The sequence below is a fragment of the Lissotriton helveticus genome, chromosome 2_1, assembly GCF_964261635.1.
Source record: "Lissotriton helveticus chromosome 2_1, aLisHel1.1, whole genome shotgun sequence".
Classification (NCBI taxonomy): domain Eukaryota; kingdom Metazoa; phylum Chordata; class Amphibia; order Caudata; family Salamandridae; genus Lissotriton; species Lissotriton helveticus.
In genome coordinates this window covers 525,574,164-525,592,888 of record NC_136059.1, presented here as the reverse complement: position 1 = coordinate 525,592,888, position 18,725 = coordinate 525,574,164, and the positions used below count along the sequence as shown (strand labels likewise).

The 18,725-nt window shown below is 42.5% G+C and overlaps 1 protein-coding gene across 1 annotated transcript in view; it reads left to right on the top strand.

The window, feature by feature from the left end:
• Positions 1 to 16,793, top strand: part of CD180 (CD180 molecule) — an 82,023-nt gene extending 65,230 nt beyond the window's left edge. The window contains exons 2-3 of the mRNA XM_078677310.1: positions 12,824 to 12,990; positions 15,056 to 16,793. Of these exons, the coding sequence (XP_078533436.1) occupies positions 12,824 to 12,990; positions 15,056 to 16,793 (1,905 nt within the window). The remainder of the gene's footprint in view (positions 1 to 12,823; positions 12,991 to 15,055) is intronic.
• The last annotated feature ends 1,932 nt before the right edge of the window (positions 16,794 to 18,725 follow it).

The following is an 18,725-nucleotide window of genomic DNA, read 5'->3' as shown; positions in this document are numbered from 1 at the left end:
ACAGACTAATTTGCATACAGCCAGGTTCTGAAACTGGGATGGTGCAATGAGCTAAAAAACGGTGTTGGATCTAGCCCTGATCTCTTGACTGGGTGAGAGTATTCTGCTTAATTCAGAGACTCTGTCCATCACCACCCCTTGTTGTAAATATTTTTGTCCACCCTAAGCGTGGAAGGGTATACTCAGATGTGAGTCCCTTGCTCATTGCACCATCAGGATTCAAGCAAGCCGGGCCGAAGACGGCTGAAATGTCAGAAACCGGTCCCCGGAAGCTTGTTTCCTTCCCAGTGTAAGAATTGGCTTTTGTAGTCTGGTCTTCCCTGTTCCCATGATGCACTGGGCCAGGGACAGACTAATTTGCATACAGCCAGGTTCTGAAACTGGGATGGTGCAATGAGCTAAAAAACGGTGTTGGATCTAGCCCTGATCTCTTGACTGGGTGAGAGTATTCTGCTTAATTCAGAAACTCTGTCCATCACCACCCCTTGTTGTAAATATTTTTGTCCACCCTAAGCGTGGAAGGGTATACTCAGATGTGAGTCCCTTGCTCATTGCACCATCAGGATTCAAGCAAGCCGGGCCGAAGACGGCTGAAATGCCAGAAACCGGTCCCCGGAAGCTTGTTTCCTTCCCAGTGTAAGAATTGGCTTTTGTAGTCTGGTCTGCCCTGTTCCCATGATGCACTGGGCCAGGGACAGACTAATTTGCATACAGCCAGGTTCTGAAACTGGGATGGTGCAATGAGCTAAAAAACGGTGTTGGATCTAGCCCTGATCTCTTGACTGGGTGAGAGTATTCTGCTTAATTCAGAGACTCTGTCCATCACCACCCCTTGTTGTAAATATTTTTGTCCACCCTAAGCGTGGAAGGGTATACTCAGATGTGAGTCCCTTGCTCATTGCACCATCAGGATTCAAGCAAGCCGGGCCGAAGACGGCTGAAATGTCAGAAACCGGTCCCCGGAAGCTTGTTTCCTTCCCAGTGTAAGAATTGGCTTTCGTAGTCTGGTCCGCCCTGTTTCCATGATGCACTGGGCCAGGGACAGACTAATTTGCATACAGCCAGGTTCTGAAACTGGGATGGTGCAATGAGCTAAAAAACGGTGTTGGATCTAGCCCTGATCTCTTGACTGGGTGAGAGTATTCTGCTTAATTCAGAGACTCTGTCCATCACCACCCCTTGTTGTAAATATTTTTGTCCACCCTAAGCGTGGAAGGGTATACTCAGATGTGAGTCCCTTGCTCATTGCACCATCAGGATTCAAGCAAGCCGGGCCAAAGACGGCTGAAATGCCAGAAACCGGTCCCCGGAAGCTTGTTTCCTTCCCAGTGTAAGAATTGGCTTTTGTAGTCTGGTCTGCCCTGTTCCCATGATGCACTGGGCCAGGGACAGACTAATTTGCATACAGCCAGGTTCTGAAACTGGGATGGTGCAATGAGCTAAAAAACGGTGTTGGATCTAGCCCTGATCTCTTGACTGGGTGAGAGTATTCTGCTTAATTCAGAGACTCTGTCCATCACCACCCCTTGTTGTAAATATTTTTGTCCACCCTAAGCGTGGAAGGGTATACTCAGATGTGAGTCCCTTGCTCATTGCACCATCAGGATTCAAGCAAGCCGGGCCGAAGACGGCTGAAATGCCAGAAACCGGTCCCCGGAAGCTTGTTTCCTTCCCAGTGTAAGAATTGGCTTTTGTAGTCTGGTCTGCCCTGTTCCCATGATGCACTGGGCCAGGGACAGACTAATTTGCATACAGCCAGGTTCTGAAACTGGGATGGTGCAATGAGCTAAAAAACGGTGTTGGATCTAGCCCTGATCTCTTGACTGGGTGAGAGTTTTCTGCTTAATTCAGAGACTCTGTCCATCACCACCCCTTGTTGTAAATATTTTTGTCCACCCTAAGCGTGGAAGGGTATACTCAGATGTGAGTCCCTTGCTCATTGCACCATCAGGATTCAAGCAAGCCGGGCCGAAGACGGCTGAAATGCCAGAAACCGGTCCCCGGAAGCTTGTTTCCTTCCCAGTGTAAGAATTGGCTTTTGTAGTCTGGTCTGCCCTGTTCCCATGATGCACTGGGCCAGGGACAGACTAATTTGCATACAGCCAGGTTCTGAAACTGGGATGGTGCAATGAGCTAAAAAACGGTGTTGGATCTAGCCCTGATCTCTTGACTGGGTGAGAGTATTCTCCTTAATTCAGAGACTCTGTCCATCACCACCCCTTGTTGTAAATATTTTTGTCCACCCTAAGCGTGGAAGGGTATACTCAGATGTGAGTCCCTTGCTCATTGCACCATCAGGATTCAAGCAAGCCGGGCCGAAGACGGCTGAAATGCCAGAAACCGGTCCCCGGAAGCTTGTTTCCTTCCCAGTGTAAGAATTGGCTTTTGTAGTCTGGTCTGCCCTGTTCCCATGATGCACTGGGCCAGGGACAGACTAATTTGCATACAGCCAGGTTCTGAAACTGGGATGGTGCAATGAGCTAAAAAACGGTGTTGGATCTAGCCCTGATCTCTTGACTGGGTGAGAGTATTCTGCTTAATTCAGAGACTGTCCATCACCACCCCTTGTTGTAAATATTTTTGTCCACCCTAAGCGTGGAAGGGTATACTCAGATGTGAGTCCCTTGCTCATTGCACCATCAGGATTCAAGCAAGCCGGGCCGAAGACGGCTGAAATGCCAGAAACCGGTCCCCGGAAGCTTGTTTCCTTCCCAGTGTAAGAATTGGCTTTCGTAGTCTGGTCCGCCCTGTTTCCATGATGCACTGGGCCAGGGACAGACTAATTTGCATACAGCCAGGTTCTGAAACTGGGATGGTGCAATGAGCTAAAAAACGGTGTTGGATCTAGCCCTGATCTCTTGACTGGGTGAGAGTATTCTGCTTAATTCAGAGACTCTGTCCATCACCACCCCTTGTTGTAAATATTTTTGTCCACCCTAAGCGTGGAAGGGTATACTCAGATGTGAGTCCCTTGCTCATTGCACCATCAGGATTCAAGCAAGCCGGGCCAAAGACGGCTGAAATGCCAGAAACCGGTCCCCGGAAGCTTGTTTCCTTCCCAGTGTAAGAATTGGCTTTTGTAGTCTGGTCTGCCCTGTTCCCATGATGCACTGGGCCAGGGACAGACTAATTTGCATACAGCCAGGTTCTGAAACTGGGATGGTGCAATGAGCTAAAAAACGGTGTTGGATCTAGCCCTGATCTCTTGACTGGGTGAGAGTATTCTGCTTAATTCAGAGACTCTGTCCATCACCACCCCTTGTTGTAAATATTTTTGTCCACCCTAAGCGTGGAAGGGTATACTCAGATGTGAGTCCCTTGCTCATTGCACCATCAGGATTCAAGCAAGCCGGGCCGAAGACGGCTGAAATGCCAGAAACCGGTCCCCGGAAGCTTGTTTCCTTCCCAGTGTAAGAATTGGCTTTTGTAGTCTGGTCTGCCCTGTTCCCATGATGCACTGGGCCAGGGACAGACTAATTTGCATACAGCCAGGTTCTGAAACTGGGATGGTGCAATGAGCTAAAAAACGGTGTTGGATCTAGCCCTGATCTCTTGACTGGGTGAGAGTTTTCTGCTTAATTCAGAGACTCTGTCCATCACCACCCCTTGTTGTAAATATTTTTGTCCACCCTAAGCGTGGAAGGGTATACTCAGATGTGAGTCCCTTGCTCATTGCACCATCAGGATTCAAGCAAGCCGGGCCGAAGACGGCTGAAATGCCAGAAACCGGTCCCCGGAAGCTTGTTTCCTTCCCAGTGTAAGAATTGGCTTTTGTAGTCTGGTCTGCCCTGTTCCCATGATGCACTGGGCCAGGGACAGACTAATTTGCATACAGCCAGGTTCTGAAACTGGGATGGTGCAATGAGCTAAAAAACGGTGTTGGATCTAGCCCTGATCTCTTGACTGGGTGAGAGTATTCTCCTTAATTCAGAGACTCTGTCCATCACCACCCCTTGTTGTAAATATTTTTGTCCACCCTAAGCGTGGAAGGGTATACTCAGATGTGAGTCCCTTGCTCATTGCACCATCAGGATTCAAGCAAGCCGGGCCGAAGACGGCTGAAATGCCAGAAACCGGTCCCCGGAAGCTTGTTTCCTTCCCAGTGTAAGAATTGGCTTTTGTAGTCTGGTCTGCCCTGTTCCCATGATGCACTGGGCCAGGGACAGACTAATTTGCATACAGCCAGGTTCTGAAACTGGGATGGTGCAATGAGCTAAAAAACGGTGTTGGATCTAGCCCTGATCTCTTGACTGGGTGAGAGTATTCTGCTTAATTCAGAGACTCTGTCCATCACCACCCCTTGTTGTAAATATTTGTGTCCACCCTAAGCGTGGAAGGGTATACTCAGATGTGAGTCCCTTGCTCATTGCACCATCAGGATTCAAGCAAGCCGGGCCGAAGACGGCTGAAATGCCAGAAACCGGTCCCCGGAAGCTTGTTTCCTTCCCAGTGTAAGAATTGGCTTTTGTAGTCTGGTCTGCCCTGTTCCCATGATGCACTGGGCCAGGGACAGACTAATTTGCATACAGCCAGGTTCTGAAACTGGGATGGTGCAATGAGCTAAAAAACGGTGTTGGATCTAGCCCTGATCTCTTGACTGGGTGAGAGTATTCTGCTTAATTCAGAGACTCTGTCCATCACCACCCCTTGTTGTAAATAACCAAAATACACAGTCATGAGTCAAACACAAGATAGAAATACACAAATTATTAAAAGTAACTAAACTTGATATTATGTTTCTGGCTGAAACATGGCTCATCGAGGAAGCTGTTGATGATATTGTTGAAGTTCTACATAATAGCTATTATGATTTATCCATAAATAGAAATGATAAGATGAGGAGAAGGTGTAGCTGAAATTATCTATCACTGTATCCGTTCCTCCTTACTAAAAATCCCTTTGATTGAAGGTGTAGATTTACTTCTTTTTAAAACTGAATCTGGCACTATCTCAATAGCTTCCCTATTAAAATACCATCCACCCCGTAATATGGCAACATTTGCTCAAACGTTTTATGAATTCCTGTGCCCATTAATAAGTAACCACTCAAGATTATTCATCCTTGGGGACTTAATCATATTGATGACAATTCAGGACCTAAAGGCAAGGAATTTGTCAAAGCCATGGCTCACTTAATCTAGTGGAACACATCACCAGCCCAACTCATATTCTGCGTAAGATTCTGGATCTAGTTTGGACGCTTAACTTAACTCTTTCAAATGTACCCATTCAGCAATGCCTTAGGTCAGACTATCATCTGATAAACTTCTGTATTCAACCAGATTATTGTAAAAGACTAAACTAAAAAACCTTAAACAAATGGTGCCATGTTATTAGGAAGAAGACCATACTTATATCAAAGCCCATATCCAGTGAAAATATTAAGCTGGCAGAAGTAGATTATAGGTCCTGTATCAGGCATGCCTATGACAATCATGTTCTGCCAGTTAAACAATGGGTGGCAAATCAAACCAAGCCTGTGCCTCGGTATTCTACTGTACTAAAAGAGGCTAAACTTGAAGTATGTCAACTCAAGCAAAACTGCCATAAAACGTATGATGAAGAAAATTAAATATAATTTTACACAGGACTATCAAGCTATAAAGGGAAGCTACTAAAGATAAACTCTACATAGTACAACAGGAAAATCTTACTTTCTATCAAAAGGGAATGTTCAATATTGTGAAAGAGCTTTCCTCTTCTGAGAAGATCTCAGGTACATTCATGCCTAGACAGGCCTTTTTTGATACTCCGAACAACTATTTTTCAGATAAAATTAAGCGTATCAAAGAAAGCATTGCCTCTACCAATAAGAGTAGGGAAGTGGCTAGAAGGGAATCAACTCCCATCATTCTTACACAATTTCAAGAAATTAGTGAGGATAGGATGCTCAAGCTAATGATGAAGGTCAAATCATGCTGCCCGATGGGCCCGTCCACTATCTATCTATCTCATTGGTAGTCAGAAATCCCTTGAGAATGCTTTTAAATAAGTCTTATCAACAGGCCTTAGTCCCTGAATCACTTAAAATGCCATAATATTATCCTTACTAAAAAGAAAAAAGGTGAATATCCTGAAATTCTTAAGAATTATAGACTGATCTCATTACTTCCCTACCCTGATAAAATCCTTGAATCGCAAATTGAAAATGAAATATGCAAGCATATCCAGTCCTCAGATTAACTTCACCCTTTGTAAGCAGGCTTTAAACCATTACATTGCATGGAGTCAGTTATCCTATTTGTGGTTGATGACCTAAGATGGGATGAAGCCCAAGACTTGACTGTGGGTCTGGTCCTGCTAGATTTGTTGGCTGCATTCAGCACATGTACTATATGATCCTAGTTGACCAAATATAGCAGGCAGGTTATTAAAGGATTGCCGTACATTGCATTATGGGGTTCTCCTGGGCTCAGCCTTATCCCCACATCTATTTAATCTATACTTGAAGCCTGTGATTCATGAATTGGCTTTGAGAGGCTGCTTGGGGAGGTTATAAATCTAAGCCAAAAATTCTCGTTTGCTCATTTATTTGGATGGTACAGCCGCTTCACACCTGTATTTTCAAAATAATGGTGCGTTTGATCTTCGATGGGATAATAGTGAATCAACTAAAACTAAACACTGAAAAAAACAATAGAAATTCTCAAGAATAAGAGCAACCTATGGAACCAGGATTACTGACCTCCGACATAAGACCTCTTTCAAAACATAACCAGTCAGCTAAGAGTCTGGGATTTATTGTCAACAACCTCACTCTGAATAAGCAGGTGGGTGCAGTAGTTTCTAAGTGCTTAGAAAAAACACTCCACAACGCCCTTTTGAAGCCAGAAAACCATGCTGATGGTACAGTCATATTGAGACTGGACTATGAAAACTCAGTGTATTTAGGGCCCCCTGAAACACACTCCAGCCACTACTGGCCATACAAAACAAAGCTGCTTGCCTTATAAACCACCACCCGAAATGGGCGCATTCCAATCATTTATTGGAGGAACTCCATTGGCTGCCTATTTACCAGTGGACCGTATTCAAGCCATGCTGCATAACCTTAACGGAGTTTTTGAGGACTTGCCACTGAATACATTTCTAAGTAGGTGAAACATTACTCCCCTAACCACAATTTGAAATCTTCTCATTCTAGCTTCTGGCCATTCTGAAATTCCAGAAATGTAAATCTGGTGGTAAATATTTTGCAGCACAAGTCCCAGTGATCTGGAATTCTCTCCCACTCAACATTCATCTGGTGTCTAATTTGCTGCACTTCCGGAAAAGCCTGAAGACCTGGCACTTCAAAAAATCATGCCTAGATTAGACCCGAAACTCACTCTCCTTCACATCATTGATGCACTAGGAGGTAATCGATATCAACTGTCCTTATTGTTTCTCGGTCTAACTCTGGTAAACCGAGACATAGCAAGAGAGTGGAAGTCCACGGCCCTTCCGTCCTTAGTGGTGTGGAAAAGTGGCATGGATCACTGTATGGGTTTAGAGGTGGCAGTGCATAAGGTTCGGGGCAGTCCACAAAAGCACCTGAAGATATGGCAGGCATTGGAGGATTGCAGGGGCATTGTGTTGTGATCTGGTTACTGGACATACTTAATATCATATTGCTAGAATGTGGGTGGGGGTGTGGAAGCGAAGTATAGTTCACTGCTTTATGTTTATCTCTATTTTGGCCTCTCAGCATATATATTTCTTGTAAAACCAATAAAATGTGTTAAAACACATGCCTAGATTAGCCCCCAGCTCTATACTTCAGCCCTTTTCATTGTTAGTCCTGTTTTAGCGCCAGGAAACCTGTGGGTAACCCTCCGCTCATTAACAAAGTTATCATAACCAGCATCTCTCCTTATCCTGCAGGCAAGATCACCATCTCTAGTGGTTCTTGGCACACCCTTAGCCAGGACACCAAAAGACTGACTGCAGACTAAGACGTGAAAAAGCAACAAAGCAGCTGTCTTTCATCTATGCACCTAGGTTCTGGAGCAAAATCCCTGTATCCATCAGGACCGCCTTATTAGGAAAGAGTAGAAGACACAACTCTTTAAATAACTCTATAAGACATCTCCCATTACTCTTTGTCTTTATGCTTGCCTTTGACACTGAACAGCACTCTGCTAACTTTTGTCTAGGTCATTGCTACAAAATACCAGATGCATACATGTACTCTTAAAACTCTTCAATCCACAAGTGGTCATATAAAGCACTATGAAGAGGAATCTGGTGGCAGGATACAAAGGGATAATGTCTTGAGTGTGTAAGACTTTAAGTGACTTTAATTATCACTTGGAGACAGAAAAGAGTGGGAAGGTGGTAAAACATAGAGAAGTTTTTAAGCTGTGGAACTGATCCGCTTAGTCTCGGACCTACACATGAGGCAGGGCACATGTTGGATCTGGTTTTTAGTAACTCAAAATCTCAGTAGCAATTATTTGGAGAGATGATTTCCTTGTTAGTTTCAAGATTGCTTTGGATGATCAAATCAGCTAATACTCAAGCAATACCCAACAAGCATCCCAGGCCCAGGAGAGGGTAACAAAAATAAACTCAGGGCAGTATTTAGGCCACCAGACATTGCAAAAGAGGGGAGAATGGATACTGCCACGTGGTTTTATGACTGCGCTGAAACAGGCCTTAGGCAATATCATCCCTCTTAAACTGGGCATAACTCTCCTCAGGCTAGGTAGGATAAAGAAGATCTCAGAAAGCAGAAGCAAAATTGTAAAAGGTTGCAAAGAGCATGGCTACACTCTAAGGCCAAGGCACCTAAGCGCAATTAGTAGTTATCACAAACTACTTTAAATGATAAGGAGAAAGTTCCAGATAGAGAGGATTTACGAGAGTTCATCCACCACAGCATTTATAATGATTTTGTATACCAGGCTACACAATACTTTATTCTATCATCCAATCAGTGGGACTCAAAACACTTCACCAGTCTTGGTTCCTTTACTCAATTTTTCAATTTAAAAAATCTTTATTCAGATTAAAATTCAATAAAAGATACTTACAATAAAAACAATACAGTAATACATTTGAAAATTAAAAAGCCTAATATTGGATGCAGTTCAATAACAACTAAAAAAAGGTTGATTCACTTCTGGTCGCAAGCAAGCATCACATGGAGATACAACAGCACTTAGTCGGGGAATTGTCCTTTCTCGACTTAAGATACAATAGAAGAAATTAGTCAAGCTCGGAAACTAAATTTTGCCTTCCTTATTTTTATGGCTGGGGATATAAATGAGGAAACTGCAAAACATAATTCCACTGTATCAAGCTTCCATAAAAAGTTAAAAGCAGCCTTGTGGGAAAACAAACAATGTGCCTTATTAAACGGTTTTAAAACAGCACAAAGTGTTGTGTCAATTGCACAGATAAACCATCACAAAGGCATTTGGCTACGTTCTCTTTCCATACCCCACATTTGGAAATGCTATAAAAAATGTGTGATAACTAGCCGTGGCCTTGTGAGGTAGATTGTGTCCTGTGAGTTAGTTACAAGGGATAAGTAAATTTGGGTGCTTGATTGTGTGGGTCCAGCGAGATAGCTCAGGACTGATGGTTTGACATTCTCGCTGGGTTCTCTCCTAGAAATTCTATGTGTTAGAAGAAGTAACTTCAATTCCTTTTTTCTATAGCATAATATACTGGCTGGGTCATCTAGAATAATATTTGGTTCTATTTCATTTATGAGATTTTTTACTTGAGGGAGCCAGAGAATTTTATCTCTGTGGTCAAGGGCCAGACAGTCTTGAAGTACTGCTTTTATAAATTTGGTTCCAGCCGTACTCCAAATGCTATGCCAGGTGAGGAGTGCGCTGATGTTAATGGTATCTTCAATGTAGCTATAACAATGTAGGTGGAGGTAGATCGTGGTACTGCTAAGAGCCTACACAAAAAGTTGCTCTCTGACACCTGCAAAAGCTTACCATCTTCCATACCCCATATGATGGCCCCATAGGTGGCATTCCTAATAGGTGGCCTGGGTAGATTGTGCAGAGTTCCGCTACGTATAACTCCGAAAAGTGACCCAAAAACTCTGACGCGCTAAACGTAGCTCCACAAGTGTGTTTGTTGTACGAACTGCACCATGCGCAGCTCAAGAGGGCACTGCTTCTTTCTGCTGCTCGAGTAGCTCTTCAAATGGAGCGGCAGCCTCATCAACATGAACGGAACGTTTTTCAACACGAGCGCTTGCGGCCATCCGTGACTGCTGTGTTGAGAAATCTTGTAGGAAAGTAGTCGATAGTACATTTTTCATCACTCACGCTCGCCAACTTTATGTTGTCAAGCACGAGCGAGGAAAAAACTCTGCTACACATTGCGGAGCTGAGTTTTTGGGAATTCCGTGCACTCCATGGAGGGCGGAGGGGAAAAGAAAATTACTAACGCATTTGCACTTATATAGGTGTAATATCTCTCAAAGAGGCTTATTACCAATTTTCACATCAAACCTGAAAATTGCTTCCTTAGAGCATGGATATTTCATTTTGCCAATCTGCAGATATGGATCCCATAAGCCACTGTTAGAGAAATGTAAACCTAAGAAGCACAGGGTTGCAGTTAGTGCTTGCCTCTAAGCAATTTGTGTCCTTCTCTTAATTTTTCCATTCCCACATTTTATTACAAACATCTTTGCTAGATTCAGTTTCATATCTTTGCCCTCCATATATGTGAAAAAACCTGTAATTAGGTGTTGTAAGCCATTAGCAGTTCGTGCTATTAGTACCGCATCGTCAGCATAAAGGAAGATTGGGGTAGGGCAATCGCCTATTTTAGGGGGATCGACTGTCAGTTGCTGTAGGTATTTATCTACCCCCTTTACGTAGAGGGCGAACAGGAAGGGTACAAGAATGCACCCTTGCCGAATGACTCGCCTGACTGTGAAACCTGATTTGCACTCTCCATTAGTTCCACAGTGCACCTGGGCGGTAAAGTGATTATAAAAGTGGGACAGAAAGGAAATTAAGTCAATGGGGGCACCCATGAGTTCTAAAGTCTTCCATAGCTTAACATGATTAATGAGATCAAAAGTGCTACTTAAGTCGGTGAAGCATAGATGGATTTGGCCTTTTTTGTAGTAGTATATTCGCTTATAAGCAAGCTTTTTACTCAAATCATTGTAGCAAAAGTCCAGTTTTCCCTCTTTTCATTATAGATCTCCTGATGATCCGTGCCCTGCACTTGTGCACTTCCCTTTGTTTGCCTTTTTTTGAGCCTTTACTGGGAGAGAAGTTCAATCTTTCTCTCAATAGTGTAAACGTTTCAAAGATGTAGAAACATGCTCATGTGCAGCCTACCATAAAGAAGCTCAGCACTGATCCATCTGTCCAGTTCAATTACTGGCCCATCTTGCTGCTGACCTAACTGGCCAAATTACAGCAGAAGATAATTAGCACACAGCTGACCCAATATTTTGTTGTCAATAACATCCTGGCTCAATCCGTTTTTACAGCAGGGCATGGCACGGAGACCACCTTTCTGGCAGTAACTGATCTATTTTGGACCAATGTGGTTGAGGGCAGGCCTGATGCCCTCCTTCATCTGAACCAGCAGCCTTTGATATGATTTCACACCCGATTCTGATCAAAAGTCTAAGGGAAACAGGCATGCACTCATGGGACTTGGCCTGGTGTGCTGACTTTCTCGCACAGAGATCTCTGCCTCCATTTAAGTCAAAGATCACCTTTACATTGTGAAGGGGACCACAGGGATCTTCATGGGGCCCCACTTTATTTAATATATACGTGGCACCCCTGGCCTGGGTTGTCAGAGAATAAGGCTTTAAATTACAGTTATTTTACTATATCATATGCAGATACAGCTGAACGTATGGTATCATTTGCAGAGGACCAGGGAGCATCCAGGATGAATTCCTGAAAATGACTTCAAGCAGCGGCATGTTGGATGGAACAGAATTGTCTCCAGCTTAATGGAGACAAAACAGAGGTTGTCATTTTTGGCAGGGCCAGCTGGGTTTGGACAAACGGCTGGTGGCCACAACAACTGGGGACCCCCCTGCCTTGAGAAAAGATGCTAGGAACCTAGATTTTCTACTAGATGACACTCAGTATGAGGACTTTAATGTCCTGAGTAAAAAGATATTTTACTGTATTGCGCTACATAGCCCAGATAATTATGCAGCCCCTATAACCAGTCGCCAAGATTATGACAATGCCCTGCTTGTTGCCATAAATGACTCATTGCTGGCAGGTTGCAAGCAGTGCTGAAGGCAGCCGATGGACTGATTTGTCAATTTCTTCTTGCATTAGCTACAGAGTAGCTCCTAAGATATCTCCATCGGCTGCCCATAAAAAAGAGAGGGATTAATAAACTCCTCTGCCATGTGGATAGAGCCCTGCCCAGTGGGGGCACAGCATACCTTAGAGAGACGATCTCCTTCTATCAGCCAGGCATAGATCGTTTGATATGGCCCTAGTTACCCTGCATTAAATTCCCTGGGTAGGAAGTGTCGGTTTTGTACCTGGTACAAGAAGTTGGACCAATTTTCCTTGTCCCATTTGATCCTGCAAGAATCTAATATCTTTCAGTGAATTGAAGCATTTTGGGCAGGGGGTAAATTTTAAAACCCACATGCCGTAAACATTGTAACCTATGGGTAGCAATGGTAATGCTTGTCAAGTACTTGTGAGCAGTGTGGGATGTTCACAAGTGAACTCTCTTGACACCCAAGTGCCAATGGAGCTGCCCTTGATCCCAGATTTGCTTGTTTTTCTTTTAAGAGCATGTTTTTTGTTTTTTAGGTTATGATCAGTGAGTTCAGTGCATATCTAAACACATGTATTTCCTTTCTCAGGTTATGGGAGATGAAAGCTACACCTGTTATGATTTAGGACTGAATGAGATTCCCGGAAGCCTCCCATCCATTCTGAAAATTCTGGACTTCAGTTTCAATGCTCTTTTTGCCATTTACCCATCTACTTTCAGCAGATTTCAGAGTCTGCGACACTTAGACTTAACGAGGTACAGTAGCCCATGATTTCACATTCTTATCATTTTTAAATATTTTACAGAGGCCTTTGTATATTGGCCAGGTCAGATTAAGATGTAATGTAATGTCAAGTTTTTCTTACTTACATCACACCTAATACGTAATTACTGTGTTCCTGTCTGCACTTAAAAAATGACATCATGTTTTTGTTCTGACTAGAAACTTGATAATGACCATGTACTTTTATATGGTACTGTTATGAACCCCAGTGTACCCCAATATGGGGCTAGGTAGTTACACAACCTTTCAACTACATTTGTCCTACCATTGTTCTACATAACAAGTTTGGTGCTGACCTTTTATCTAGTTAGGTGCTGCATAAATGTGTGGTTTTCTCTGAAAACTAGCCTCATTTATTATGCATGAAGATTCTCAGTATCGCAGGAGGATTACCATATTCTGTATATTAACTCTGTAAACGGGTCATCACTATCGTCATCCTTGGCCGACATTCCCAGAGTACCATGACACATCTAGGTAGAACCCGAGGGTACCTTTTGGGTAAATAAGAACCACATCTTCACTGGGCAAAATAAGGAGAAAGACTTCCATGCTGACACGCTGACATGAGATGCTGAGGTCCCTACATGCAGAATCTCCAGCAAGCAGTGGTCTGACATCCCTTGCGGGGTGTACATCTCAAGACCAAGACAGGGTCCTATGCTGTCTCACATCAGGTAATGGTGTTGACTCTTTCCTAAGGGGATTTTTGGCTATACACCTACATACATGCTAGATACATTTAGGTACATCTAGTTTAGGGTTAGCATCATAGGAGTACACATTATTACTGTCATGTATCTATAAGCCTGCATATATCCAATGTTTTAGCATTATGGTAGAATTCTACCTTTTATTTACTCTGTTGGTGCTAGTAATCATATATATTTGTTTTTGGCTAACGGTTGTTGCAGCACATGTATTTTACACTAGAATGACGCTGGTTCAATAAATGCTTAATGAAAACATCCCCACCATTTATTCTGTGTATCTCTCTGAGACAAAGTGAGTATGAGTGACTGAGAAAAATGTACTGTTCTGTTTCCACGATCCCTGAGGGATAAGGGTTGTCATGTTCAATAGTTGCCAGAAACTATTCGCTCCTTGGTAAGGTTGTGGGGCTTATAGTGGCACTGTGAGCTAGCTGGTCTACAAGTGAACATATCCTGTGGGGGGTGTCTGGAATCAGTCTGGACACCAATCCCTTAGTTTATGTTGTCTAAACGAGCAGACCCCATATAGATTTGTAGGAACTACATGACAGTACTTTACGCCACATTTCAGCAATTTTCAGTGCAGCAAATAGCAGGTGTTATCCACTTTAATTGTACTTAAATTTCCAACCTCTGAAGAATGAAAAGCAGAGAAAGCATGGCTGGAATTTTACCTTATACCCTGCATATCATAGCTGATATAATTAACACCTAACCCTAAATCACAAGCTAGGACCCAAGTAGTTTAAGATTCCAAAATGTAAGGATGCCAAAGCTCTCGTCTCCTCATTGGGGTTTGGGAATGGAGAGAGTCTCATCCTAGGATGTCGAAGCATCGTTTGCCCAAAGAAAGGCTGCCCAGAGCTTGATTGCGTCTACAGACGTCACCGGGGTTCCCCTCTTCGACCACACTCCTCATTGTACTACACGATGTCTTGCACGCGCAGCAATGCATTGGCTTGGGCAGGGATATGCCATGTAATTTGCAATGTGTCTTTGGCCAATTCCTCCTGAAACACCAGTGCTGTGTTTTGCCTACATGCCAAAAAGTCAAAAGCAGTCTTCCCTGTGGTAGAAGTTTGTTATGTGTTTTCAAATGGTTACTAACGTTCGTTTGTGCTATTACAGTAGCCTTTGCACTATATGGGCATACATTATTACTGGTCCCTTGTGCTGTCATCTAAAGTAATTTATGATGTCACCAATAGCCTGCCATAACGCTATTAAGTGCAGGTTTTATTTCAGTCTGGTGTCTGAATTTAGAATGAAACAAAAATAATATGTCTCTTTTACTCGGTTTTCATGTTTGTATTTTTATTTACAGGTGCTTGATTAGCTGGATTTATGAAGGTGCATTTGAAAATAATCCAGATGTGGACACACTCCTATTAATTGGAAATCCACTGATATATGTGGCAGAAACTGCCTTTGACGGCCCTGTCGCGCTCAAGCATCTCTTCCTAACTCAGACCGGCTTGAGTAATTTAACTTTTATTCCAATGCATAACTTGAATATGCTGGAAAGTTTACATCTTGGACATAATCTTATGACTTCAATCAAATTGCCCACTGGCTTTTCTGGTAAAAGATTGCAATATTTGGATTTTCAGTTAAACAACATACACAGCATATCGGCAACCGATGTGGATAACTTGAAACAAGCAACTAATATAAGCTTAATTCTAAAAGGAAATTATATTAAATACATTGAACCTAGATCTTTCAACTTAGACAACTTTTACACCCTCGACTTTGCTGGATGTGCCAGTTGGGTTGACATTTCGGTGATTTTGGTAGGGTTAATGGGTGTAAATGCCCACATTCTTAGAATTGGCACCTTCAGGGATGTTGCTCCTCCTATCCCTATAGCTCCTCACATGCTGCAAGCTATCTGCAACATCACTGCAGCTGAGGTCAATTTACAGAACATGTACTTCTCTGATCTTTCCAGCTCCACATTCCAGTGCTTGACCAAAATACAAAAACTGGATCTGACTGGCACCGACCTCAGGTTCCTACCTTCTGGAACCAGTAACAACAGTCTGTTGACTGAATTAATCCTCGATCAGAACTATTTTGAAGGTGTGTGTGACATCAAGTTGGCCACCTTCCCTTTGCTCACTCATCTTTCAATCAAGGGGAACCTGGAATCCCTGCAGTTAGGCTCCGGCTGCTTCAAAGAACTTTCAAACCTCCAACACTTGGACCTAAGCTTCAGTGGCATTGGGTCTTCGGATTGCTGCAGTGCACAGTTCAAGGGGCTGGTTAGTCTGAAGTATCTGAATTTAAGCTACAATGACATGCACACAGTCCAAAACGTAGCGTTCCAGGACAATGTGAACTTGGAGTTCCTGGATTTTACTCATACCCATCTTCAAGTTAATGGCTCACGACCTTTCCGCAACCTGCAGCACTTACACATGCTGAATCTGTCCAGCAGCCAAACTGAGACCAGCAACAGGGATCTACTGAAAGGCCTGAAGAACCTGGTCATTCTTAACCTCAAGGGGAACGCATTTCCTTCTGGCATCATTCACAGCGATAACCTCCTACAGCAGGTTCCTAATTTAGAAGTTTTGATCTTATCTGAATGTAAACTAGTCGCAATAAACAACGAAGCATTCTATACTTTGACAAAGTTAAAGTATGTGTTCCTGAAACATAACAGGTTAGGCATGTTCAGCACCAATGCATTTTATGATCTCAGACAAATTGTGCTCAACTTTGCAGAAAATGATATTAAAATTATACCACAAAAGATGGTAAATGGCATATCTGGTCACAGCATCATTGATTTAAGTTATAATCCACTGGATTGTTCTTGCACCAACATCGAGTTTCTTACCTGGTTCCATAATAACAAGGAAAGAATGGAAAATCTGGAAGAGACCTCCTGCAGCACTCCTAATGCTCTTGCAGGAATGAGGCTGGATACGGTGAGGGTGTCCTGTGGGGTGCCTGCTGTAGTGATTGTTTCAATAGTTATTCTACTGCTACTGCTCATAGCAGTCTCAACGTTTACAGTATTATACTGTCTAAAGAGACGGTACCAATCCATATAAGATGTCCTGGCATTTGAGACTAAAGGAAATACCTTTAAAAATCTAATTCCAATTTGCAAACCATATCAAAATTGCACCATATAATGCATTTAAACTGCTGCTGAAATGTTTTCATATTACAAAATGACACACAAGAAAAATGTGCTCTCTTTATAACGTGAAAGAATTCTGAATTTTATTAATAATGTCACAGAGAAATCCAGTAGCTACTCACACGAAGGAGAATTTGCTTATTCAAATATTTGTGCAGACGACGCTTGAAATTTTTTTTGTACTAGGATATCATTCATATCCCTTTAGTAGGCCCAAAAGCGATCTTTCTCGACTCTTGCTCAAAGCTTAATAGACTTGAGACATTTTGCCTAGTACCAGCATCTTGCTAAAGAATGTGCGGACTTGAAATCTCTGTTTGTTTATCTTCATCACACCATGTTAAGTCATGTGTATAACAATAAGCTTTGCTGTAATGCATAATGAATAGACTGATAGAATGAATTATAATGAAAATATATTTTATGTGTGCTACAAATTTTTTGATACATTTGTTTTGTGCATTTGACTTAGTCTATTGTTTTCACAGTAGAACACTGAATGAAACTTTAGCTTAGGTAAGAAGGTTCTCATGAGAACTTTCCTCCTTGTTACCAGAGTACGATACATTGTTTTAGTATACACTGCATGAATGTTTACCGTGGGAATCGAGGAGAGAAGCATAGGAAGTTGATGACACAATCGGAGGAGCGGTTTCCACTGATCAAAATATAGAATAATTCTCACAGATGCTTCATTATTATGTGCTTTTATATTAATGAGTGTTCCTAGGGAGTTAGCAGTCATTCATCATTCTTCCCTTCCTTGATTGTTACCGAGAGCTACTGCTAAAGGTGACTATATCTATTTTCTGTTCTCCCTCTGATCAATGCTACTGCAGTGATCAGTTCCCTATCACTGGTATTCAGACAGTTGCTACTGCAACTGTGGGGAACTCGGCTGAGTTTCTGGAACAACTCAACAAGTTCTCTCTATGGTACAAAATCTTGGGTTTTTCCTAAAGGAACTCTTTATGGGTTTCTCTACGTAGGGTAGATCAGGCTCTTAGCTAGTTTAGTGACATTCGCCCCGCACGGAACACTCTTTATTTGATTTATGCTCTCACTAATCAATCTTTTCCTGATATTTCTGTAATTTAGACTAATCTGAATAAAGATGGCAATCAAACTAATCCTTTAAGATAAAAACCTCTCATCATTGATTGAATATTAAGAATTTGACAGTTGATGACATATGCATGATTTGGATATCTCGTTACAGCTCTGTTCGCACTATGGTGGCAAAGGTCTGTCGACCTGTCGGGAAGCCATCAGGATTTTCAATGGACAACAATCTGTAAGTTGAGTTGTCCAATCTTAAGTGACCCTTTATAAACCTCATAGGAAACATTTCCCACAAAACTATCATGTAATAGTTGTTAAAAAACATTTTTGAAGATTTTGAGTGGTAGGTTCTTGAAACGTAAGAAATACTTAGCGCCTGACACAATCTTGGTGGACATGGTTACTCCATCACTAACATGACGGAATTTGGCTGATGGGATATCTGTCACATTTTTGACGGAGTATTCCATCTGCCAAGATCATAATCAGCCCGAAGTGTCCTGTACAAATTAAGCATGCACCTCTAGGCTTGTGATGATAACCTTCACTTCCTCTGGACTCCTGACTGTCTGGATGGAGAAAAACACATCCGACAAAACTCTTTCACAGAACACCTTCTGGAAAAACTATGAGGCTACTCTTGTACTCTAACACAGATATCTGCCTATCTCTGAAGAGACCTTCAGTAACTCTGGGCTGTATGCTGAATTTGACTCATGTCCAGTAATTTATATAGGGTTTTTGTAAGGAAGATTGAGACCCCTTTTCTATTTAGGAA